This window comes from Mycteria americana, chromosome 10, assembly GCF_035582795.1.
Source record: "Mycteria americana isolate JAX WOST 10 ecotype Jacksonville Zoo and Gardens chromosome 10, USCA_MyAme_1.0, whole genome shotgun sequence".
Taxonomy (NCBI): domain Eukaryota; kingdom Metazoa; phylum Chordata; class Aves; order Ciconiiformes; family Ciconiidae; genus Mycteria; species Mycteria americana.
Window position 1 is genome coordinate 298765 of NC_134374.1, and position 25470 is coordinate 324234.

Consider the following 25470-nt stretch of genomic DNA (forward strand, 5'->3'; position numbering starts at 1 on the left):
CCTTGCTAACGTGTCCTCATTTTCCCACTAGCAAGCAACTGCGCTACGCTTTTGGCTGCCATCCCGCATCCCTAGAACTGGCTCAGCTTTGGTTTTCTGTGGGTAGTTTATGGAACGTGCAAGGAAACAGAGGATGACTTAATGGCAGGAGCGGTGAGAATGCTCATCGCTCAGCAGGTGCTAGAGCTGCCTGACTCCGGCCACACGGCTGCGGGGCATTAGGACCCGGACGTTGCTGCGTGGCGGAGGCTGAATCCCCCTCCCGCTGTCATCCTCGCTGCCTCTGCAGCTTTATTCCTCATCTCCTTCAATGGTGACTGACTACCTCACGCCCAGGCTGGCAGCCAGAGCGAGAAGGCCTCGCCAGGACCGGTTCCCAGCAGCTCCATGGCATCTCCCAGGACTATCACTATCGTCGCCCTCTCAGTGGCCCTGGGGCTCTTCTTTGTCTTTATGGGGACCATCAAACTGACCCCTCGGCTCAGCAGAGATGCCTACAATGAGATGGTGAGTACGGCAGTGGCAGCATAGAGGGAGACGCATTAGGGCTCTCTCCCCTCAACCTTGTGGCAGAAGCAGTGTTTGCAGTGGGATACATGGAGGGTGACTGCTCTGGAGCCCTGAGCGATGGGAGGGAGCGGCAAGAAGCTTATCTGTCTCCTTATTTGATGGACACGGAGAGAAACAAGTAATACGCAGTGCCGAGGATATCCTGGCAGCCCTCGCCTGGGCTCCGTCTGAGCCTACCCATGGCAAAACCTCTTGTGGATAAAGACAGGGAGGGAAGGCGAGGAGGACAGGGTAGCACAGCACACTGATGGCTGCAAAAAGATGGGGACACAAGGGTCTCTGAAAAGCAAGGTCTGAAGAAGTGCCAGACGTAGCAGGCAGGTACAGCTGATCCCTGGGAGAATACCTACCCCTTGGACTGGGTAGGAAAAGCAGATGCCTGCTTTGGCAGCCAGATGATCATCCTCAGAATTCTGTGCTCTAAAGCAAGGATAATGACACTGCCTGTCCCTACCTCACCAGGCAGGGATTAATTCATGACTGTGAGATGCTTTGAGATTCTTAGCTGGCAGAAGGAGGCATTATTAATAGTCACCTTACTATTCTCTTTAGCCTGGGAAATGAGCCTCTCCTCCTCTTGCTTAACAGGAAAGGGATGAGGAGAGGAAGGAGAAGTCACCGTGTGTATTTCTCAACCGGTGAGCTAGTTTGTGCTCCTCTCTGCCCGGGGCCAACCCTGCTGCAGAGCTTTGCTGGCTGTGAGCTGCAGGCAGGCAAGGGACTGGCTGCCACGTTTTGCTTCCTTGTCTATGTTTGTTTATTCTCCTGCTACCCTCCCCCCCACACCCCAGTTATATTTATTGCAGTGGCTGAAAAGCATTGGTATAATTTTTGTGCCCCTAAAAAAATAGCACTGGAAGTTTCCAGCACATTCTGTTCTCTCCCTTTGCTCCACCTGCCCAGCTGCTTTTCCTTAGCTCTCAAATAACATCTGAATTGCAGTGCCTCATCTGCAGCCCAGCACAGGGATCTCACAGAGAACAATCACCAAGAAGTAACTCAGGAGCAAGAGACTGAGATAAATGCCCAGAAAACAAAACTCTTAAGCTTCTGCTACATAATGGACAGAAAAAAGCACTGAGACTTTAGGAGCATTGCAAAATCCTTGCTCTGTAAAATATTTTACTTCTCTGTCCCTTTCTGCTTTACCAAGAGTCAGGCCTACCGGTAGGAATCATCTCTTTTTACAAAGAGAAAGCAGAGGCACTTGGATATTACACAGCACCATTATTCTTAATAGCCCATATTATAACATGTTCATGGCTCATTAGGCTTTCATGCTTTTGCTGTGCTGCATACCAGAGCGGTCTGTCATGTAACAGAGACAGTGAAAACCTGATCTTGCCAATCAATAAGCATGGCTTCTTGCCCCCAGCAAATAGAGAACCTCTGTTATCTACCTATAACACCAAACTTGCAGTTTTTCATTCAGCAAAACCCAGACACACTAGTTTGTCTATTAAAATACTTAAAATAACAGAGTACTTTAGGACATGCTGATAGTACATTTCTTTATAAAGCTGTATTTTTCACAACTGTTTAAAAATGCTCTGCTCTGAGGAGAGGTTTTATTCACTGAAGGTTTAAAATGCATCCTTAAAATGCATACACTTAGAGTAAATGTGTCATGAGATCTTTAATTATTTAGTAGCAAAAGTGACAACGCTGTATATTTTTTAACATGTGACGTGTCAGCTCCTCTTAGAAGGAACAGCAAAATTTACCAAGAAGTGGGGAAGTTCTGTGTGCCTGTAGTGCAGGTTTCCAAAATCACATGGAAGTAAAGCTACAATCTCATCAGCACCTCCGAGAGCTGAACAGCTCTGTACCTGAGATTCGGCTTCCATTTCCCTCTCCCTGATTAGAAAGCAGAGAACACAATGGCAAGAATATCTGCAGGGATAGTATACTCCAGTGTAAGTGGAAATAATTTCAGTGTCTCCAATAACTATGAGCTTTATTAAAATATTAAAAAAAAAAAAGAAATACTGATTGAAAAAGAAAAAAAAAAAAAACTCAACAAAAACAATAAGCCCATGAGCACCTAACGTTCAAATGCAAGAATCTGAACGCATGTAAGGACAGAGGTTTTTTCTTCCCTGAAACAATGAGACAGCCACGTAAGGAGGCTGTCTTGCAACTTATACTGCTTCTAAATCCAGCATATACCAGGGAACAAAGGATGTCAAATATCAGCTTGCTTTCATCTGAGGAAAGAAAGGATCATGAAGATATAGAAGCACAGGATAGGGCTGGTGAATCTCAGCTTTGATGTATAGTCCCATGCTACGATTGTACTGCCCATAAACACTGGGATATTGTAAGTTGCTTTGATGTAGAAAGAGACTTCTGTTTTTACTTGCTGTGCCTTGGCTTTGCAGAGACTAGGTGTGTTAATTATAAAGGACGAGGTACTTTTTTTTTAACAACATGGTTCTGCATTGCTAATTCTAGCAATTGTAACTTCGGATTTCAGGAGAAGGTACACCTGGCCTGGTCCTAGCTCCAAAGATGGGTGCTAGGCTGCAGAACTGTTTTCCAGAGAGAAGACAACAGCTTATAAAGTGGGAATTGCAGGTTGATGGTGTCAATATCCCTCTAACAGAAGCTTCAGGGGTACAGATTGGATATTGTGCCAGAGAGGTCTATGATGATTGAAGTGATCTTTATGTCATATTGCACATCAATCTATTTCACCTGAAGTCACCTTTGCCTTTACTTTCTCACATTATGGTGTTCTATACTATTATTGCTTGATTTCAGAAACGAGCATACAAAAGCTACGTGCGAGCCCTCCCCGTGCTGAAGAAGATGGGAGTCAGCTCCATCCTTCTCCGCAAGAGCATTGGTGCCCTAGAAGTGGCGTGTGGCACTGTCATGACACTGGTGCCTGGTCGCCCCAAAGACGTGGCCAACTTTCTCCTTCTCCTCCTCGTACTGGCTGTGCTCTTTTTCCACCAGCTAGTGGGGGATCCACTCAAGCGTTACGCTCATGCCCTAGTCTTTGGGATCCTGCTTACCTGTCGTCTGCTGATTGCCCGCCAGCCTGAGGAGCAGCCACCAGAAAAAAGGATCCTGTCAGTGAATGGGGATGAGCAGCCACTCATCCATGAAGCAGCTCCTGAGAAAGGCAAAATGAAGGTATCCTAGTTAAGTGCGTGTGAAAAATATGGACCCTCGAGGCAGCTCTCTCCAGAATCACCCAGAAAATGTTTTTTATTTACCTGTTTATATTTTTTTTGTCTGTCTAAATAAAGTTGCACTTGGGGTCTGAGAGACACGTGGTATGTCTACACTGTAGTCTTGCTTTTGCTGCTGCACTGTAATGTAGAAAAATACAAGCTAGCTTTCACCAGGACAGCTTGGAGGCAGTTGGCAGCCTGGCTGGAGTAGCACTGGCCTTAGCAAAGCTGCAAAACCAGCCTGAGAGCATGGGCAAAGACTTGGGCAGGTAGTCATGTTAACTTGGCACTGCTTCAGTGGGGAGATTAGTCCCCGAGCATCAGCCCCGAGCCCCATGCCAGTTGAAACCTAGCCTGAATGCACTTCTGCTATGTGGCAGTCTCGGCAACAGTGGGTGGGTAGAACATAACCGGTGTCCCTGTGCTGGCTTGTGCAGCCCCATCCACAAATCTGCATTTCCTTTTCCATAGTCAAGGGGGGAAAGGGCCCTACCAAGCATTAAAGTGCTGTTTATTGTGTTTGAGAGAGGCATCCCTTAGCCTTTGCTGCCTCTGTGCCCAGTCCTTTCTTTGGACTGGTTATCCAGGGAAAACATGGAATGCGCTATTTGCATCTTCCTGGATTTCCACACTTTGCAGAGGCTCTAAAACTGGGACAATGGCCTTATAACAGTAATTTTTTGCCTGTTTCACACAAGGCAACGCCATCTCTTTACCCCTCTTGGCAGAGAGTAAGGATCCCTGGTGAGGGGATGGGGAACAGAACTGCCCAAAGAACTCCAAAATATCTGTCTGCTGTTGGCAAATAGCATCATGATCCCTATTTCCTTCCAAGAAAAAAACCCCTTTTTCCGCAACTACTGCAACTTTATGGAATTATCAGTTATTGCCGATACATGAGGGTCTGAACGCGTCCAGGTAACCTCACTCTTCATCCCACATACAGCTTCAGTGAGCTGGGAGAAGTCCTGTCACCAGAGCCTGAATCCCTGTGTGTTGTATCTGAAATCTTACAGAGTGTCGTAAGAAGCATGTGTTACCTCTGAGCTTGTTTGTTTTTCTTGATGTTTGTCTGTTTTCAGTTTTTCCTTATTTTCTTAATTATTCATGAAAATAAACTTTTTGAAGTTTGGAGAAAAATGTCTTGACAGAAACAAATTTCTTTATTGAGAGACACATCTGAAAATATTTTTCCTGTGCTCAAACAGTGCACCTAAATGGGCAGGATCATGTCAGGGGAATTTCGGAGAAAGACGAGGTGATGCAGGATGGAAGCCATCTGAACAGTACTGGGCTATATATTAAAAACAACAGGCATTTAAAAGAGATGTTTGAACAGTTTCATGAAACAGTCTCAGATAAATTTCTGCTTCAGTACAATGTGGCAGTGAGAAAAGATATTAAAACTCCAGTAAAATGTCAGTATTATATATCTATAAAAATTGACAATGGATGTTCATATGCAGTATAAACAGTTTTCTTCTTAAGTTTGTTGCTGAAACAGACGTAGACCCAAATATATATATGCTGAAAAATCCTCCTCCTACAGCCCCAAAGAGTGACTAATTATCTATCAGATGTGCACCCTGAACAAAGGAAACTACCAACAGGCCACCTCTTTGTTAGACAATCTCGTCTTTACAGACTACCTCAAGGTCACCCCAAATATAGAATTTGCTTTACTTCCCAAAAGACACTTCATCTACCATGCCCTGACTGGAGTTATTAATCACTTTTTAATTCAAAACCAAATAAAAATACCACCAACTCAAAACTACACCTACATTTCTACACAAAGTACTCACAACCGAATTACTGCAACCTTTTGGCCAGCTGCCCCTCACATGTGCATCTAACTCAGTAAACTTTTGGAAACAAGTGTTTGTCTTCGGTAATGTTCTTCACCAAAACCTCTATAGATGTCATAATACTAAGTGTAAAATACTCTGCATAGCAAAGCTTACCCCTGCAAAAACTTCAGACTGTAAGTGAATTCTGAAAAACGTCCCCCTTTTCACATTTGCAACAGTATGAATTACTGATCTGCAGTAGGGTCTACGTGTTCTTTTATTACAGAGGAAGACAAGACTCTTCTTGGGAGTCCAGTAACAAAAACTCTGTATTTATCTATGTTGGGTTAACCTCCATCATTGCCCCCCAGCATCAGCAAACTATTTTTGGAAGCTACTAGTCATCTTTGCTTGCTAGAGGTGATAAGGCACCAAAAACTGATTTAATCCTTGTGTAAGACCACAACGCTAATTTACTCCAACTTTTTTTCCCCCCTGTGCTTTTCTTTCTTATCTCCAAGCCCATAATTTCATTCCCGTCAGTCTCATCCAGTTGCTGCCATGGCAGGCACGTTCTAGCGCCAGCGCTCTCCCAGCTGCAGCTTGCTGCGGAGGTCGGGGTTTGTCAGAGGAGACGTGCCCGCAGCGCGGCCGGCCTGTCCGGCGTGCCGGGCAGAGCTGCGGCCTACCTGCGGGCTTACCAAAACCGCCCAGCCGCCCGCGGCACCGCAGAACCTGCCTGGGAACCTCTACCTGCCTGTAAAAAAAGGGATGAAAAGGACCACTGCAGATCACCGACCCTAGTCGATTTCCAACCTCTAAGGTTCCATCCCCCACAGGCGTTCCAACCAACACCTCCTCCCCCCCCGCAGTCCGGCCCCCTCGGCATGCACGCCGAGGCCACTGCGCACGCGCCGCGCCGCCGCGAGACCGCGCATGCTCAGAACCACCCGGGACAGGGCGGAAGCGCCGCCGTTCCAACCCACATCGTGCGGCACTGCGCATGCGCGGGGGGGGCGCGCGCGCGGCCTTGCGTAGCGGGCGGTGCGCATGCGTGGTATGTGGCGCAGAGGTTTGAACTGCGGGGCGGTTGGAGCCGGCGCTGGCGGGAGGTAACTGTGATGGGGGCGGCTTCTCCCCTGGGGCGAGGGGCCCTTGCCGCTGCTCTTGGGGCTCCGGAGCCGGCGTGCCTGAGCGCGGCAGTGGGGCTGGGCCCGGAGGGCCTCGGCTCCCTCCGTTCCCCTTAGGGCCGCTCCCCGCGTCAGGTGGCCAGAGCATCACAGAGGGCTCTGCGGGAGCGTCTGGGGAAAGCCGCTGTGGGGAGCTGGAGGGAGAAGAGTGTGCGTGCGTCGGTTGGGGAGGAGGGGAAGGGATGTTCGTGCCAAATACCCGTGTGGAAGTGTCTAGTACGGAAGAGCTGTGCAATGGTGGGTTTGCTGTTAGTAGGAACTGGTGTTCCAGCCTGTCTGTTAGTTCTGCTTTAAGGTCGGTGGCGCTCTCTTTCCCACCAAACCTTTCTGGTAGAACTCCTGCAAGACAAAAGAAAAAAAAATCAGGTAGAGCGGGTGCTAAAGAATTTGTGAGAAAGCTGTTGTACTCCAGAGTGTGGTAACCGAGGACTGTTAGCTCGATCTGCTTCGTGAACCACTTACAGTGTGCTCAGGTGATTCAAGATGCAACAAGCAAGATTCCCGAGTGTTTGGGATTTTCTGCAACTCTTACATGTCAGTTTAGCTCATGTCAATCTAAACACGGTATAGTCGCTATCAGGAATTTTCACTGTTTTGAAGCATCTCAGTTGTTGTTAGTCACTATCATGCAAAGCATCTTTGTGGGAGTTCTGATGTGCTTGGTGTTGTCTTTTAATACTGAGGGGTACATTTCACCTGAAGTCAATAGATTTCATTTGTAAATGTGAATGCCCTGTGTGTGTATATCAGTGTGTGTATATCAGTTTGTGCTTCAGAGGAGGTCTTGTGCTAGGTAGCCAGAGATTTGTTCTCAGTATGCTGCACAGGGAAGTTAGTGACAAACAAACCTATAGGAAAATAAGGATGATTCTAACATCTTAAGAAAGTGAGAGCTGAAGAGGGAGTATGAATTGAAAAATCATTCTGTTTTACTGTGTCAGGAAAGCTGGAAAGCAAAAGGTAGGCTCCAGCAATCCAGGGACATGCATGCATACTCTACCAAATCCAGAAAATTGTAGCAAAATTTCACATTAAATTTCCAGTAAAAGGTTGATCTCTCCAGTATATTGAGGAGAAAATGCCACCCAGAGCTAGGCAGTTTTGCAGTGTTGGTAGTTCTTGTGCTTCACTTGGAAGTTTACCAAAATTATATATTTTTTTCAATCCTAGCTGCTAGGTACAAAGGCTGCAGAAGAATCTAATTTTTGTAAAGTAAGATGATAAGTGTTGTTATGATCCTCTAAAATCTGTGCATTACCTTGCAGGAAATCATGACCTCTTGACTGATTACATTGGCATACACAATACAAGTAATAAAACTGATAATGCACAACATAAACTCAGAAGAAAATTGTTGATTGTGTTTTGCTAACTTTCTGGTTATGTTAATTTTCAGCTCAAAATACTGTATAAAATTTTATCAGATCATTTTTTAATTGAAAGGAGTTTGTGTTAATTTTTACTTGTGAATTTTTTCTTCCCTTTTTTAATGAAAGAGAATGGAATTTTGATCCACTGTTGTCTGTGCATCTTCTGAGTATATTGTCTGATCTTTTGGGGGGCAGGTGGCTCTAAATGATTTCCTCTCAAGTTACTCTGTTACGTTATGCAAGATCCCTCTAAAATCTGTTTGTCAGGAAAATAAATTTTTCTTTTCTTGCAGGAAACTGTCTCTCTGATGTTCTTCAGCTGTTGGAGGTTGATCTGTTTTCTTGCCTCTTTGTAATGAAGGATTAGAACCCACATGACAAATGAGTAACAGTCTCCAGTCTCAGTTGGGAGTCTGAAAAGATGCAGCGAAGACAGAGTTCTAAGACCCCAAAGCAGCCTCTGCAAGTTCACCATAAAAATCAAACTGATCTCTCTGCATGGCGAAAAGGAGGGAGAATTGACCTTGAAAATAGTGTCCAGAATGATCAGTCTCCTAATGATCAGAAAAATGACAGCAAGCAAGACTCCCTTGAGCAAGCTTTGAGCTACTTTGAGAAAGGTAAGAGTAATTTTAAGGTTAGCTACCTAGGATTGAAAAGATAATAACTAATTTCTTAATAATAATAATAATAATAAATATCTAATTTTACCTGCTGTTTTTCCTCTTTCATGCCTGAGCTTTGTAATATTTCTTTAGTGTCTTAAAAGGTTTTCCCCTTTCTGTTACTATGTAAAGAACCCAACAAAAAGGAATATGTGTAGGGACAGTTCAGAGAAGTTTAAAATAGTTCATTTTCAGTTCAAAAGTTGTTTCACCCTTTTGTTTGTTGTCTTTTTTTTTTTTCTCCTAGTTCAAGACCGTGTTTCACTGAAAAAGAATGATGTTCTGCAGAAACACTTGAATACTGTGGAAAGCATTGCCCTGCAAAGAGGGTTACCCCCTGAAGGATTTGATGTATTGCTAAATGTGGCACTCAGTGGCAAACTTGGTAAAATGTTTATATACTGCTAGTGTGTCTTCTGTGAACGTATCTTTCCCCTCTAATCAAACCTGCTTGAGATAATGTGTTTATGGTGACTGTATTGTTAAGTACTTTAGCGTAAAATTAATCTTTCTGGCATGCTTCAGTGTAACTTCTGAGTTCATGCTAAAAATAACCTCAGTTCTTGCTACAGAGGAGTGATACACAGAAGAATATTATGGCTTGTTACAAATGTTTTTCGAAAAGCTCATTTCCTTTGTAATTGTAGGTCTCTGAAAGGCTTAAAGTGTGTCCTTAGCAACCATTGTGTCTTTTCCTTGTTGTAACTGTTTGTATAGGTTTCTTTTCCCCAAGATCAAAATAAGTGAACAAACTGGCATAGCTGTATTAGTGAAACTTGCTAAAATTAAAATGTGATCCTAACGATCAATTCAGCAGTGTCAGTGCAGCTCTCATGCTGCTTTCTTAGTAATGGTGGCCACCATTTATACTTCTAAATAATGAAATACTCAATGAAAAAACCCTAAACTTTCCCCTCCCTCCAACCCAAGAGGAACACACGGGATTCTTTCCCCATTATGCAAGTATTTTAGTGCTTTTCTTGATTTAAAATTACTAGCTTATCTCTAGAACACTAATCTGCTGATGTTTGGCTGACAGTCATATACTCTTTTGCTGAAGGAATTGGTCGTTTAATATTACCAGAAATTTGTGTTACTTTTGGTTGTCTTGCCAAGAGTCTAAAGGCTATTTCAGTACTAAAATAGTTGATATTCCATTTTCTTTCTTTAAGCTGGGAAGAAATATTTCCCATAATTTTTTGAGGTATAGGTAAGTCCCTACTAGATTCTTGTGCACTGTTACTTTAAGCAATGAAGGTCTGAATAATCTTGTCCAGAGGGAATTTTGACCTAAGCTGCAAAACCATATCAAAGACCCTGGTACATGAGCACCATCTTACTTTGTCGTTTGTTTTCCAGCTGATACAGTGAATACTCGTTTACTGAAGAGCCTGGTTCCAGCCTCAGTAATACCAGAAAATTCTGTGATTTCATCTGTATCTTGGCTCTGTGTCAGCAAATGCTCAAGCAACATCCAGGTACCTTAGTAAATGTTTACAGTAGTTATTGCTTCTACACAGGAATGATGAGGACAGATTATTTTCAGGAAGCAAAAATCCTGAGGTTTTAATGTACAAGGTTCTTACATAAGATACTGTCATTTAGAAAGATTGGCAGAGGCACCCATTGCTGGAATGGCAGTGAGAACCTAGGAACACTTTTTAAGTGTGAGTGGAAATTTGCAGTTCCTGCTTGTTTTGTGTCTCTGAATTCCTTAGGAATGGTTTCTCCGCCAACATTTCTCTGAAATACTTCAGCAAATACTTCATTCTTCACCAACTTCAGCAAGGTATCCCTTAGGTTCTGTGTATCTGGGCCATGGCAATATAACTTAACGTTAGCAAAACAGTCCTTTCATCTTCACATAGTCTGCTCAAAGGTTTACATCATAGAATGGTATAGGTTGGAAAAGACCTTTAAGATCATCAAGTCCAACCATAAACCTAACACTGCAAAGCCCACCACTAAACCATGTCCCTAAGCACCACATCTACATGTCTTTTAAATACCTGCAGGGATGGTGACTCGACCACTTCCCTGGGAAGCCTGTTCCAATGCTTGATAACCCTTTTGGTGAAGAAATTTTTCCTAATATCCAATCTAAGCCCCGCCTGGCACAACTTGAGGCCATTTCCTCTTGTCCTATCACTTGCTACTTGGGAGAAGAGACCAACACCCACCTCGCTACAACCTCCTTTTAGGTAGTTATAGAGAGCGATAAGGTCTCCCCTGAGCCTCCTTTTCTCCAGACTAAACAACCCCAGTTCCCTCAGCCGCACCTCATCAGGCTTGTGCCCTAGACCCTTCACCAGCTTCGTTGCTCTTCTTTGGACATGCTCCAGCATCTCAATGTCTTTCTTGTAGTGAGGGGCCCTCAGATCATATCTGAGGGTTAGCATGTAGTCAGAACTGAGCTGCTTTTTCTCTTCTGATATGGCAGTTGGTGCCCTTGGCAGGCTTTCTTCCACAGCTGAATTATCCCTGTTCATCTGTAGCTATCTGGTTGTCCTTGAGAATGGAATGTATCCTTAATGATTGTGTCTCTTAAATTGGCTAGTGACTTGTCTGTTTTGCTTTTGCCCATCACTTAATGTAATATGGCTTTTTTCCTATCTGCAGCTGCTTTTTTTAAGATGGCTGATCACAGTGTTTGACTTCATTGATCACAAGGAACAACTTCATGCCCTCTATGGTTTCTTCTTTTCCTTCCTGCAAGATGAGAAGATGGTAAGGAGAGCTGAAGAATATATGGAATTGACAAAATAAACCTAAAAGTTCATTAGTAGTATGCATATTAGTGCTAGAATTAGTCTGTAGTAGCTGTTGGTTAGAGACCATTTTCTGATGGCTGGAATTTATTTTCTAAGATTGCTGGGTAATTTAGATTCAGAAAGAGGGAAGTACTGTAAGATTATTTTAGTTTCAGTGCTGTGGTCTGGTTGTTTAAACATGTTTCCAAGAACTGCTATTCTGCATCACAGAGTGACAGTATATGCTGTCTAAATTCCCAAGAGTAACTATGATGCTGCAGTCTCTGGATTGCTTTTGATGTCAGACATCAGCAGGTGAAGTCTCCCGCTCCTGGGGAGAAACTGACTTGCATACCTTGGGCAAAAAGAAAAAAACCTTTTAGAGCAATGTTTATTTAAAGGTGAGAAACTCTAAATGCTGTTCTACTCTAATTGATTTGAAATGTAGCTTAAATGAGAACAAGCAATCAGGAGATTTCTGCTATATGGCAACTGTAAAGTCCAGGTGCTGGAATATTGAAGTGTTTGGATTCAGTTCATATTAAGATGGTCTTGGCAGTCATGTTAGATATGAAATTGTTAATATTCTTTCGGTTTAGGATATTTTGTGATATTTGTGATATTGTGAAGACTTTTAAAGTTCCCGAAGTTCTGAGTTGTATTTCTTGCAAAGTTTTTAATGGGTTTAGGTTAACATCAGTTATAATCTTTTCATAAAACTGGATTTAAGTTCTTACTGTTTAAAATAGCATTTTCAGGCATGATGGGCCAATTCAAAAGCGCAGCAGAGTTGGTGTGAAACTAATTTAAGACCCTTACAGCCTCAACTGTAGTTAGAAGCTCTAATAAATTATTTTGATTCAAAGGTGCCTTTCTTTTTGAAAATGTAATTGTCCTTTCACTGCTGACTCCTGAAATGTTCCAGAAAACAAGATCAAAGCTCACTGAATAGCTTGATTACTATAGGGACTGCTCATAGTGCAGGTAATGTTTCTAAATAAAATTGACATATGTGACGTAAAAAACATGCTGCTTCCTAAGGGAAGTAAGGTATGCTCTGCCCCAAGTATGCTCTGCCCCAATGGGGATGCAGTGATGACTTGAGGCAGCCAACTGAATGAAACAATATTAGCTTGTGAAGCCTGTATGTTGCTTTTAGCGTATCCTGGTTAGCAGGCTGCACCAGCTGGATAGTTCATTGCTGCTTTTTCCTTGCAGTGCCCCTATGTCTGCCACCTGCTCTACCTGCTGACCAGGAAAGAAAGCGGTGAGTCTATCCAATTGTATGAGATGGAACACCATTTTGTTTCTTATTCTGTTTGCTTTTCTTCTGACAGAGCTAACACAATGAGTAGCCAATATAGTGCTTCTAAGGCAAGGAAGCATGAGTGGTAGTTCAGCCTGATTTGTGTAACACTTTCTGAATTGGAAACCTGTCTGTTAGCCTAGAAATAAAACTGACTGGTTCTTCTTGCTTTGCCATGACTTTCTATAATAAAAGTGATATTGCATTTTTGCTGAAATGTCTTATACAGTGGTTTTTAAATCCATTATGTTCTTAATTGTATTTCCAGTCAAGCCTTTTCGGATTAGGAGACTGCTTGACCTCCAAGCAAAAATGGTGAGTTGATTTCAAATCTTGTAGAGTTGGAACTGTGGTTAATAATGCAGCTTGTAAGACTGCAGGATGGAGAAGAGTGGCTAGTGTCTCTCAGGGTTAGACTTGGAATCGTAAGTTGTAGTCTTTGTAGCATCGGGCCTTGTCTATCTTGCATGTGCGTCCTTAATTTTCATTTGTGTTTTGTGAACCCATGCTATGACGTGCACAAACCTAGATGTTTATGGCTAAGTGTGGTAAAATCTCTGAAGCAAGGGGCAGCTTCATTTATCTATTACCATCTTTAATTTTCTATTCATCTTCCTTTTTCATGTGGTATCAAAAATGACTGAGAAATATAAGATTTTAGAGGATCTTGCTCCCTTTTTTGTAAGAAAAAACTGTAGCTATAATAATATCTTTTTGGAGCATTTAGATAGTAGAATGTATTTTTCATAGTTTTGATTGTTAAATTCCTTTTTATTAGAGTTATGACTACAGAAAGTTCCTTCTTCGATCCTTTTCCTATGGTATTTCATTGACACAGTTTCTGTTCTTTCTTTAATTTTCAGTTGTTCATCTATGGTTACTTACTAACATATAGCTTTAGAAAGCTTTTAGTAATCACTGGGGTTTTTTTGCTTCTAGAATACAGTATTCAGTTTCCATACTAAAAACATACCCCACATGTTTTTCCTCCTGTTCTGCTATTTGACAGGGAATGCAGTCTCATCTGCAGGCTCTACTATCACTTTACAAACTCTTCTGTCCTGAGCTCGTGACCATAACCCTTCCTGGGAAAATGAAGGTAAGGAATTAGATTTAATCTATTTGGAACCAGTACTTACAGCAGTATTTGTACCGAGCTTTCCGTTTAAGCTATAGCATGATTTAGTGGTGAAGATTAATTCTATTTCCTCTTTTCACTGAGTAAAATCAGGTTTAGAAGAGGATTCCTTGCCTTGCATTTTGTTTCCTCTTCAGCACAATAAGATGATTTGAAATGGAATGGCATCTACCTTTATCCTTATAAGGATTACTTTAATCCTCCTTTTGGTGTTCTTGCTGGTTTTGACTTGTTTCACACAATGTTAAGTTCTTCAAGAAACAAACTGTCTTATTTGTACAAGGCATTGTCCAAATTGCTGACTTTCTCAAGTACAAATAACAATGGAAGTCAGTATGTAACTTCCCACTTGGAAAGTCTATGTCATAGGAAAGAGAAAAAAAGTGGGGAAAAATGCAGTAAGCTGATTTGTCAGAGCCTCAAGGTAACAGCAAAAAATATGACTCCGCTTTTAGAGAGGCCTTCATGTATGCTTAGCCCTTTGACCAAGTAGAATATATGTAGCAGAAACTGAATATGTAACAAAATAGCAGCAGGTGAGACCTAAATTCTGCAGCAAATTTTCTTTTGGTACTTCATTGGGATAGACTTAAGGTTTGTTTGGGTTTTTTTTTAGAAGAGACATTTAATGTAGTCAAGTTGTGTTTCTATAAAAGAAAATTTGTTTTATTTCAGTCTACTTGTGTACTTACATTGCTCTCTAAATTTATACTTTGCATTGTGCTGCACAGTCATCTGTTGGAGAATTTACATTTTTGGCATGCACAGAAGTGAAGTAAATAACTAGCAACTAAAACCCAAATACATCTTCAACTGTTTTTATGAACACACTGTGTTAACTTGTATAAAAAAAGCTTGATTACCTAGGCCAAAACCAATCTGAATACTTTTGTGATGGTTTGGAACTTGATTAGGATTTAAAGACTGATTGCAATTGAAGTGACAAAAAGTAAGTTTTGTGCAGAAAAGGTGTTGGGTTCATTTTTCCAGTTTTCTTTTTAGCTGTAGTATCTACATTAATTTGAGAATTTGATTACTTATTGAATTGTTCTGTTTGGCAGGATATCACTGATGCTGAATTTGGGAAGTTTTCCTAGTAACTTTCATAAGCATACCTTGGTCATGTTTTATTTTAATATGTACTTGAGATTTACTCTATGAATTGATGATTGATCTGAATGAGGATTATAAGTCAGAAGTGTTGGAGATCCCTTCTGAAAAAGGGGACATCATTTCAGAAGGAAATAAAAGCATAACTGTTGAACTATAGTCAGAAGGTTATGAAACTGAGGAATGATGAGAGTTCTGTGCTGTGAAAAGCTAGCCTCTTGATCTGTCAAGCAGAGTTGAGTGTATATATATCACTGTGGTGACGTTTGTCAGGATAGAAACTGATCTTTCTGTCGCTTATGTCTTAGTTTGGCTTCTTGCATAGATGTCTGATTTATGTTTTCAGACTTACTTCAAGAATTCAGAGGGCCCATGGAAAGCAGCAATCAACACAGTAAGGAGAAGAAACCAGGAAAACTCTCCAGTGTCCCGGCTGCTGTTTTTAGGCACAGCTCAACCTCAGTCACGAAAAAGGGTAAGTTATGGGCCTAAGGTAGACCCGAGAAGGTGCCAAGCAGCTGTTTTCATTACGAATATGGGCAAATAATGGGAGTCAGGCTTTATTTCAGCACTGGGAAGGCTGGAGTAGCTATATAGAAATGCAGCATTCCTGTTGTAATGAAAGCCTGGATACGTTTTTTGCAAAACAAGGTCTTTACGGGAACGCTGGTCACAAGTGCACTTGATTGCATTGGAAACCGAGTCATTGCTATTAATTTGTATTTCTTTTCTACAGAAATGGAATACCCAGTTGATTATACCTGCAAGCAGTACAAACCAAAATAATTTAGAAGAGGACAGGGAAAAGAACCATGTTGATTTGTACAGTATGAATGAGTCTTTTCCAGTGGAGCAGCTGCAGACCTTTTCTCAGCTCCTACAAAATATCCACCATCTAGAGGTGAGTTTCAGGAAGGTCTTGGTAAGCTCACTGAATGTTTTGAGAGATCAAAGGATATTCCTGTATGTCCTCTTTATATATGAATAGTGTGTGGGCTACGTAGTTCTGACAGAGCATCTAGTCCTACCTGAGGGTGATGAATGAGTCCTGGAGATGGCCTTGTTTCTGGTAAAAGGATAGGGCAACTCTGATAGAATGAGATTCTCTGGCAATTTGCTGATGTAAATACTGAATAACTATTTTCTTGATTTCTCTTGCAGTTTCCTTCCCAGATGGGTTCAGTGCTAACAAACCCTTTATTGCTTCACTACATGAATTGCATCAAAGATGAATCTATTTACCTGAGGCTCTACTATTGGATGGGCCAGACTCTTCAGGAAGGTAGGAACTTAGTATTACCTTGCATGGTAGAGAGGTAAAGGGTGTCTGAGGCTTTTCACATTTCAATACTGGTCCTTTGCTATTTAGATTTATAGTGATAATCCCATAGTGTTAAAACAACTACTGGAGGAGAACTGAATTTTGTTTCTGATTCTGCTTATTCTTGCTGTGCCCATATTCAAATACAGTATTCTCTCCTGCTTAGAATGCACCTGGTGTGTGGCTGATAGCCAATATGAAGAAGAATTCAAGGACTTCCTGGAAACTGTCTACAAGACAGAGTGTTTCTTACAGGTAGGTGCCTGTTTTGTAGAAGCCAAGGGTTTCATGAAGTCTTCCCTTAAAGTACTTTTGAGACCTACCTGTTTCCTGTAGTATCTCTGAGAAGTGACAGTGTCTCAAGTAATAAAAATACATATTCCTGTAGCAAGTCAATATTCTGGAGATGGCATTGTTTTCTGCAGGAAAGATAATTTGAGAATGATACTGAGAGTGATAATTTTAATGTCCTGGTGAATTGTATGGCAGGAAGGAGGTGTAAGCCCCTTTCTTCCTCCAGGGTGAAGTGAACATAGCAAGGTGCAGCCATATGAGATGAGTTTTTGAATGTTCATCTTCTGCTTTGTAGGAGGGATTTTCTTCCTGTGAAGAGTTCCTGTACAGGAGCCTTCCTCTCTGGGATGGCTTCTGCTGCCGATCACAAATCCTCAGACTTGTGAGTTGGATTCCCCTCAGCAGCTTCTCTGGTATGTGTTGCAGATCCTTTGGTTGAGGCTGGACAGTGTCTGATCTTGGGGGACAGAATTTGTGCACAGATATGCTGCTTTCTCATTTGTTTCAGAAATGAAGTCACATCTCTATGATCCCCTGGCACAGCTCTTTTTCACATCGTCCCTTTACTTTAAGGTAATTTAAGTGAGTTCAGTGGCTTTTTACTTCTAGTTGAAATTGCTATCTGCACTTGTGTTAGGTGTAGCAGTCTGAGGAACTGTATAGGAGTGGTCTTTTGGGGAAGTCTGTGCCCAAATGAGGGTAAAATATATACTTACAACGTAAATTCTTTGGGAATTTGAGTGCCTTTAAGATACTTTCTTTTTTTGACTGGAATTAAATTGGGGCACTGGAAATAAAAAGAACTGATAGTGCACAAGACAATAGTTGGTTTGCTTTATCGCAGTTTTAACTCAGTATTTGAAACTTGCATTTTCCAGGAAAAGCTATGTAACGCATACGTTCAGTTCAAGGGGACATGCAATTATCTCACTGCTCTTTGTGGGCCTGAGAAACTCTTTATATCTTTCCTTGTATATGTCAATTCTCATGGCATTTTTTGTTTAGTAGTATTCACTTATGTAAATTGTCATCAACTTGTTTTCTTTCTACCTCTTGCAGTGCAGTGTTCTTGAGAGCCTGAAAGAGCTGTTGCAGAACTGGTTAAATTGGCACGTAATTCATCTGGATTCAGAGTCTGATTCTCAAGTCTATTCTTCGTAAGTTTGTCTGAAATAAATGCAATAGAGTGTTTTGTGCATTGTTCACTAGTGTGTTTAGATATATATTCTAGCCCTATTACCTAGCATAAAGACTGACTAGAAGGTTAAATAATGCTGTAATGTTTCTGCTATATTGTAAGCTACCTTGTCAATCCTGTTCTTTCTCTCTCTTTAAAAGTATTTCTATTGACACTGAAAATTGAAATGTCCAGAAGTCAAAACCCTTGTAACACTGGCAGCTGGGTCGTGTTTGTAATGATGTTGGTAATAATATGTTACTGGGTAAACTGAAGAACAAATGCATGTTGCTGAATGTTTGGTGGGGTGGAAGGATAAACTTCAATTTCTTTTTTACCACTTTTCCTTTTTACCATTTGCAGAGAGGTGTATATCCTAATGTTGTGTTATGTCATTGCTGCAGGAATACCACCCTTTCTGGACTAGTAAACGTGGTGGCTGAACTGATCCACTTTGTTGGATGGATCTCTACTGCTGCATTGCGTTTGGAAAATAATCCTACTTTCTTGCTGTACTTCATCCTGGATTTCTATGAGACCGTATGTATCGCATTCATTTTGCCTTTCAAAATCCTCAGCCTCTAAGGCTGTTTGCATTTTTTAAGCTAGAGCATGGAAACACCTTCCTTATTATAGTTTACAGAACTTAGTGATTAAATGCAAGAATGTTCCAAATACTTGGTAGATCTGCAGGTGATAGCTGCTGCTGTTGCATCCATACGTAGAACTAAATATGCTACTAGAAAGTGGTTGCTTTTAAGTCAGAGGTGAACTGTGGAAGGGGAAGTAACAATATGGCATGACATGCTTTTTTAATGTTAATTTATAGAAAAGAGCAATGTTCAGTTCAATTTCAAACAACATATCCTGATTTTTTCCTTAAATGTGCCCTTAAAAAATGAATTTTTTTCCCCAGTTTGTCCTGTAGACAAACTAAGCAGCATCAAATAGGCTTAAACCTATACTCTAGCTTCCTCACATCCTCTCTGTAGATGTGCTTACTGGCATTTGAACTCCAGCCATGCTGTTGTTGCTCCTACAATTGGGATAAAATTGTGAAGAGTTGAAAAAACAGTGATAGTTCTGGGATCTACTTGTAACTAAAATGTCCATTAAAAATGCACAAAACTAATGGGCAACAATATTTGCATAAGACAGTGTGTTTAAAATAAGTAAATGTTCATTTTATGGGAATATACAGAGAATCATGCACACTTCAATATATGATTATTGGTGCTCTAGCAGACAACTAGGATTTGAATTTTTTCTTGACGTTTTGCTTATGTATTCAAAACTCTAGAGATTTCTGAGATCATGCAGCTGAGATATTAAGTAAAGGGTCTAGATTTCTGAAAATACCAGTAATTCAGTTACATACAAATACCTGCCTATACCTTACATGGTATAGCTGTACTGAGGGCAAGAGGAAAGGTGAAGGTCTGGCAAACAATCTTTAGTGAAAAGTCTGTTATGAGATTAGGGGAAGGAGTCCTAAAACAATTGTTGTACCTAATTTAACAAAATGTAAAAAGTATCCATCTTCGGGATGGTGGGCTGTCACAGCTTAATTGTTTATGGTCTGAGCTGTAGTAACTAAATATGCATATGCTTAGACCAGTACTCTTCTGAGAACGATGCATACCTTCCTGAAGAGCATGCCTTTGGGAGTAGTTACTGTGGCTAAGCTATAGATGACAGTAATGTGTTAAGTTACAGCAATGTTGCTTTCAATTGTTTATCCATACTTTAAGACTGTCATTATAGCTGAAGATCTTGTTAAATCTGCAGAAATCTTAAAATGTCTTTTTTACTTGAAACTCAACCTTAAATTCTAAACATGAGTCTGATAATAAACCCTTGTTTTATGGCCATATCATCTTTTCTTAGAACAAAGCTTTGTCATGTGTTCATGCAATTCCAGCAAGATTTAAATAGAAAGATAGAAATAGAAAGATTTAATTTCCCAATTGAAAGAGATGTATGGTCTGTTTGCCTTGCTGGTATCAGCAAACCAGGCTAGGAACAAGGTCAGGTCTAGTGCAATCCCAGCTATGTATGTTGGAATGATCTAAAAGATCAGAAAAAAATGGCTGCTGCTTTTTTACAGGTATCTGGGTAGATTTGACTCAGCAAGTAACCATGTCAAAACATATGGTATACCTAAACAGTTGAAGCAGAGACTGAGATATGAACTCATGAATATGTCTCATACTGAGAAGGAAACAAATGGAATTGCTTCACCCTGGCCTTCCCTCCTAGGTGAAGTTGATGGAGCTGGGTGGAATGCAGTGTCACGCGCTCTTTTGCTCTTAGATGCTTTGGGGTTTGTTAATGGCAGTAATAATCTGCCTGGATTTGCTTTGCTCCTGCAGGTGTGTGACATGTATCTGAGGTACAATCTGCCTTTGTTGATAATGCCTCCTGCTGGAGTTTTCTACCCAGCACTTCTCAGCATGGATTCTGTCAGCTTGAATCAGCTCTGCTACATTATGTACAGGTATTACAAATGGTGTGGGCTGTAGGGACCTCGTCTTCTCTTTCAGTCTTTTGGAAATTAAATTACTTTGTAAAATCTGAAACATACTTTTTCTTACAATGCAAGGCAAAGGTGAAAGCTCCAATTGTGCCCAGCTTTCATGATACAGGATTTTATAGCTGTAGTTCCTACTTTCTTTTTTTCATTCTGTTATCCAAAATAGCAGGATTCTGACCTCTTTGCTAGTATTATTTCTGTATCTTTGATATGTGAAGGAAGGAGTTCCCATATTGTTTTGAAAGAACTTAAGTCAGCCAACTGGAATCACTAGTAGTGAACTATATTACTTCTCACTCCTGTGCTTTGACCACTAGACTTGAGCTTTTCCGTACAAATTCTGTAATGTGCTGAGTAGGAAGCACTTCTGCCACCTCCAAACTCTTGTGGTAATTTGGGACTGCCTCGTGCTGCCTGCAGGTCCAAAGACAGCACTGTTTAGCTCCCTGCAGGATCCACCAACATGGCTCCTGTTCTTGGCCTTGTTAGTTCCAGGGGTTGCATGTGAGAAGAAGAGTAGCCAATTGCTGACAGCTGGCACAGGGCTCTCCATGTGGCTTTTTCTCCGAGGAGTCTGCAGAGTAATTAACATGACAGGATGGTCTCTGGGAAATGAGAGGAGCTAGTGCATATTATATAGAACAACTGTCAAGTTGCATTACTTCCAGTGGCTTCTGTTTCTCTGTTTAGTGAATGAAAGCCTCCCTTCTTAAAAAGACCCTGCATTTTTCTGCTGATTTTAAGGCTGTATGTCAATTCTTGCATATTGCCTTTATGAAGGTGACTGTCCCAGGCAAACTGGTCATGTCTTAATCATTTAAGAGATGAATATTATTGGGTGTCTTGCTGCTCTGCCTGGAAAGGGTGGGCCTATGCTAAGTGATAAAGTCTTTGAATTCTTTTTCATGTCTCTCTTTTTTACCAATCAAGTTTGATGATCTCTCTTGTGGAGGAAATAAACTTTCTTAATACATTCCTCCAGCTTTTTTCAGCACTGGTAGGCAGTAAAAATTTACACACATCTAACTTTCTCTTTTGTTTGCTTTTTCAGGTATCGAACCAACTTGGTGGCTGCAAAACAAAATGAGCTGAGTAAAAAGGTATTGTGGACAAATGTGCCATGTGCTAGAACGGACCTTAGCAAGGAGTTGGGTTGAATGCCAGGGGAGGTGTTCTGATGGCCTTCTTTTAAGGACCGGAGGGAGCACTCAACTTCTTTGAGGATGCTATTTATCGATTTGTTTTCTTGTCCCTCAGAAAATACTGCAATTCAAGTTCAGTAGCCAAACATACCAAGAGTACAACCAGTACATAATAGCTATGGTGGGTTGTCTGTGGACATCCAGTGCATTCCAGAAGGATATTCATCCTCAGGGTCTTCGTATGGATGATGAACTGCTGAAGAAAACCACAGTGCAGGAATTCAAAACCAGTTTTAACATTGTCTACCACCCAGCCATGATGGGCTATGCTGTCCTCTTCCTGCAGCAGGTAATGGTGTAAGCCAACATTTGGGCCTTTGGCAGCACCAGATGTTCTGTCTTGACAGTTCCTCTAGAGAAGTCTCTCTCAGTGTACTGGCTGACTTGTAAAGTCAACTGAGCTTTCAAAAGGTGGTATGGCATTCTGTGTTTGTGTCAGATCAGTGGCACAATTTGAATAGTCTTTGTTTGCATGGTATGAAAGCATGAATGTAACAGTTTTACATGTGAATTTGTGCTTATGATCATTTTGAGGATAGAACTAAAATAGCTAAATAATGAAATAAATGACTAATTCAGTAAAAGCTTCCCAGTAATACATCTTGCCCCACAAAATATGGAGCATGACCTAAACATTTGAACTCCAGAAAGTCAAGAAATATGTAGTTAAATTGTATACAGGTGCGCACAGTAGAACTTTTAGCAGTGCTTTCTGGCTCTTGCAGTAGCTTTTGAGAATGGCTTATTAAAAAAGAAATACAAGTAGCTACTTCAATACAGAAGTAAGATAATACAGTGCTGTCTTTTATTGTCTGATAGGAGTTCTGCAAGTAGTCATCTTGAATTCCGGGTGCCATCATGTGTTCAATGCAGCTACTGAATAGTGGAGGGAGCAGCTTGCCAGAGTTGTTATTGTTCTGAGATGTGCATGCTGCTCTGAGAAATCAGGTCTTGTAGGCTATCCAAGGGGTGCACAAAGATGCCATTTTGTTGTGAGGAATGCTCGCAGACTGAAGGCGTGCGTAGGCAGGGCTCCTGGAATGAAGCAAGGGAAACCTGAGGTTAAAGTTGAAGCAAAGAATGCTGATTAGGAACACTTCACAAATTTGCCTTCGTTTATATACTCAGTGTCAGTGTCCTGAATCTAGGTAGTTTGTCTCTTACTGCTGATTAAACCCAAGTTTTGTCTTTGCCAGAGGAGGCTATTTTATTTTTGTTATATACAACTTCTTTTCTTTGGTCTTTCTGCTGTTGTAGCAGGATTAGTTTTTCATCTCTTTTGTCTAGATCCTTTCCGTTCTGAGGCTTCCGTTCTCAGAAAACCAAACTAAAACAAACCCAAAAAAACCCAACCAAACCAAAACCTTCTGTTGGAGAATTTTTGCATTCTTCCTACTGCAGAACCAAGAAAGAGATTTTGCAGTGCCATCTTTTCTTAAGCACTTCAGTGCTGAGCACCAGAGGGCACTGCTCTGCAGCAAACTCGGAGAACACAAGCTAAATGTCACACATCTAAATGTCAGTAGGTTCTCTCCTCATGCTCTTTCTCATTGTTGGGAATTATCTGTCTAATGTTTTGAAGGGGTAGCTTTTACACTGTAGAGAGACAATGGTTAAAGATACCTATAAACATTCTCTGTTGCTATTCAGTAATGCTACAGCACAGAGCAAGAGGGTCTCCACATTACCTTGCTACTTGTGGACACAGTATGATGCTGGAAGCCCATTCTGAAGCATGATTAATAATCTCTGAATTTCTTTGCACACCTGCAATTCCTGAGTTAGGAGAGGACTAAGCAGAGGCCCAGCAACTCTGGACATACTTTTTATTTGACTTGATGCTGTTTTTATTCCCTCTCCTTAAGGCTTGGCCAGATGATACCACCTTTAACTTCAGTTTAATTAAGGTAAGACTTCTTATTTTACTGAAGTGAAAATAGGCAATTTTCAGCAGCTATTTGGAAGAGGTTGAGGTGATAATCACCAATTCCACAAATGCTCTATAAAAATTTTGAAAGGGGTAAATTCCAGCTGTAGACTTTGGTTCAGTCTCTTAACAGGGCCAAGCATGAGGACATCAACATCTGATAAGTTATTATCTAGTCATCTGGGTAGTGGTCTGAGACTTTTATATATTTCTTCCACGAGTCAGTACAATATAGGACAAGGCTGTTTATTGTTCTCTGCGGGCTCCAGGAAAAGTTATACTTTTGGTGTACTTGAAGCAGAATTTCTATTATCAATGAACTATTAAATTTCTGAGATGGATGTGTAGCTGAACAGGGATCCTCCACTGAGCAAGTACAGTGGCAGTTTGTTTCTTTTCCTGTATCACAGTGTACTTCAAACCTGATCTGGAGGAATCACCATTAGTGATGGAAGGAAGGCTTTAATATCCTTGTTCATTTGGTGCCTGACATCTTCACTGTTGATCCAATAGACTTTGCTCCTTTTAGAACTGGGATTTATAAACATCTTCAGTATTTAAAAAAAATCATGATTTGTCATGTTCAAGCTAAGAATGTGTGATACATAAGTGAAAAGTTTGGGCATTTGGGAACAGGACGTGACCCTGTATACCTGTGGGTATTTGCAGATTAGGATGAACATTGTCAAACTGTGGAAGGCGATATTTGCAGACCTTTTCAGATTGGCCTAAGAAAGAGACAAAGCTATGTCCTGCACATCTGACTATTCTTTCTGTTTTTATAGGGAAAGAAGTGGAACTGGTATCTGGAATATCTCTATGCACAAGGTTTAAAGGGCCTGAAGGTCTTTATTGAAAGCAGCATCAATCGTGTTTCCCAGGCCTCTCACAGTAAAGCAGGGAATGTGCAAGTGTGACCTGGGACTCGCTGGAGCCTTTTTATCATCTGGAACAGGAAAGCAAAATATAATGGACTGTGTCACTAATTCTTACTTCCTCAGAGGAAAGAAACAGAGCAATTACCCTTATCTGCATTTTTGTACTGACATCTATTTTAAGAAAGTGAAGACACGGAAAGAATGCTTAGGCTGGCTTGGTTCACTAACACTGAACCCCCTCTTGTCCCTCCTGAACTTCTCTGGTCTGAAGCTGCTGAGCTCATCATCCACATTTTTCATCCTCGTTTTTCTCTGTTGGAGTATCTGCTTTGATTGAGAAACATTTTCCATCTCAACTGCAATGAGCAGTGCTGCTTCACTTATAAGTAATGTTGATCCCTGACCTGTTTTGCCTTCCTCAACAGTAGGTAATGAGACACAATTTAATCAGCCTTTCAGGGATACTGTATATGTACTGGATTGGAGCACTACGAGTTTCCCAATTCCCTGTTGTACCATGTACATACTGGCTTTTAACAGGCTAACCAAACTGACCTTCCTGAACTTAATTTTCATTATGAAGCTTCCAAAAGAGACTTTTTGCTAACATTGCTTATGATATTCTTCTAATGCAGCTGGAAAATTTTGTGCTCAGTTGATGGTTTATTGATGATTTGAGCACTTGAACAATGTTGCCACCAGCTCACCATTTTCTATTGATAAGTGCAAATGTAGCTTTCCTTTTTGTGTTTTTAGCTCTGTACGTGTTGTATATTATACATGTACATATATATAACTTATATTCTGTAAAATGTTTCCAACATGCCATTTTGAAGAAACTCTGCTACACAATGTATCTTCTCCTGTCATTTCATTTTAACTCTGAGTAGAAGTTGGGAGAAGCTGAACTCAGGTCTCCAAAATTTGAGTGAACTTTTATTTCACTGCTGTAAAACGAGATTATAACCACTTGAAAGATGGGTCAGAGTATACTGAATTTTGCATTGTGAATCTGTACTTTGATCCAGTAAAGGAATCAGTCCTGAGAGTAACTCCAGAGCCACTAA

At 41.0% G+C, this 25470-nt stretch overlaps 2 protein-coding genes across 2 annotated transcripts; both read left to right on the forward strand.

Moving 5' to 3' along the window:
- The first annotated feature begins 376 nt into the window (after nt 1-376).
- TMEM35A (transmembrane protein 35A) lies at nt 377-4817 on the forward strand. Its single transcript, XM_075513138.1, has 2 exons — nt 377-507; nt 3334-4817. The coding sequence occupies exons 1-2, from the start codon at nt 388-390 to the stop codon at nt 3718-3720; spliced, it is 507 nt and encodes a 168-aa protein (XP_075369253.1). The 5' UTR covers nt 377-387; the 3' UTR covers nt 3721-4817.
- Nucleotides 4818-6588: 1771 nt separating this feature from the next.
- Nucleotides 6589-25388, forward strand: CENPI (centromere protein I). Its single transcript, XM_075512841.1, has 21 exons — nt 6589-6654; nt 8396-8722; nt 9015-9152; nt 10127-10245; nt 11387-11494; nt 12736-12784; nt 13092-13138; nt 13833-13922; nt 15418-15546; nt 15808-15972; nt 16233-16353; nt 16559-16647; nt 16982-17099; nt 17195-17259; nt 17746-17843; nt 18268-18403; nt 20236-20360; nt 21448-21496; nt 21654-21887; nt 23464-23505; nt 24311-25388. The coding sequence occupies exons 2-21, from the start codon at nt 8524-8526 to the stop codon at nt 24440-24442; spliced, it is 2253 nt and encodes a 750-aa protein (XP_075368956.1). The 5' UTR covers nt 6589-6654; nt 8396-8523; the 3' UTR covers nt 24443-25388.
- The last annotated feature ends 82 nt before the right edge of the window (nt 25389-25470 follow it).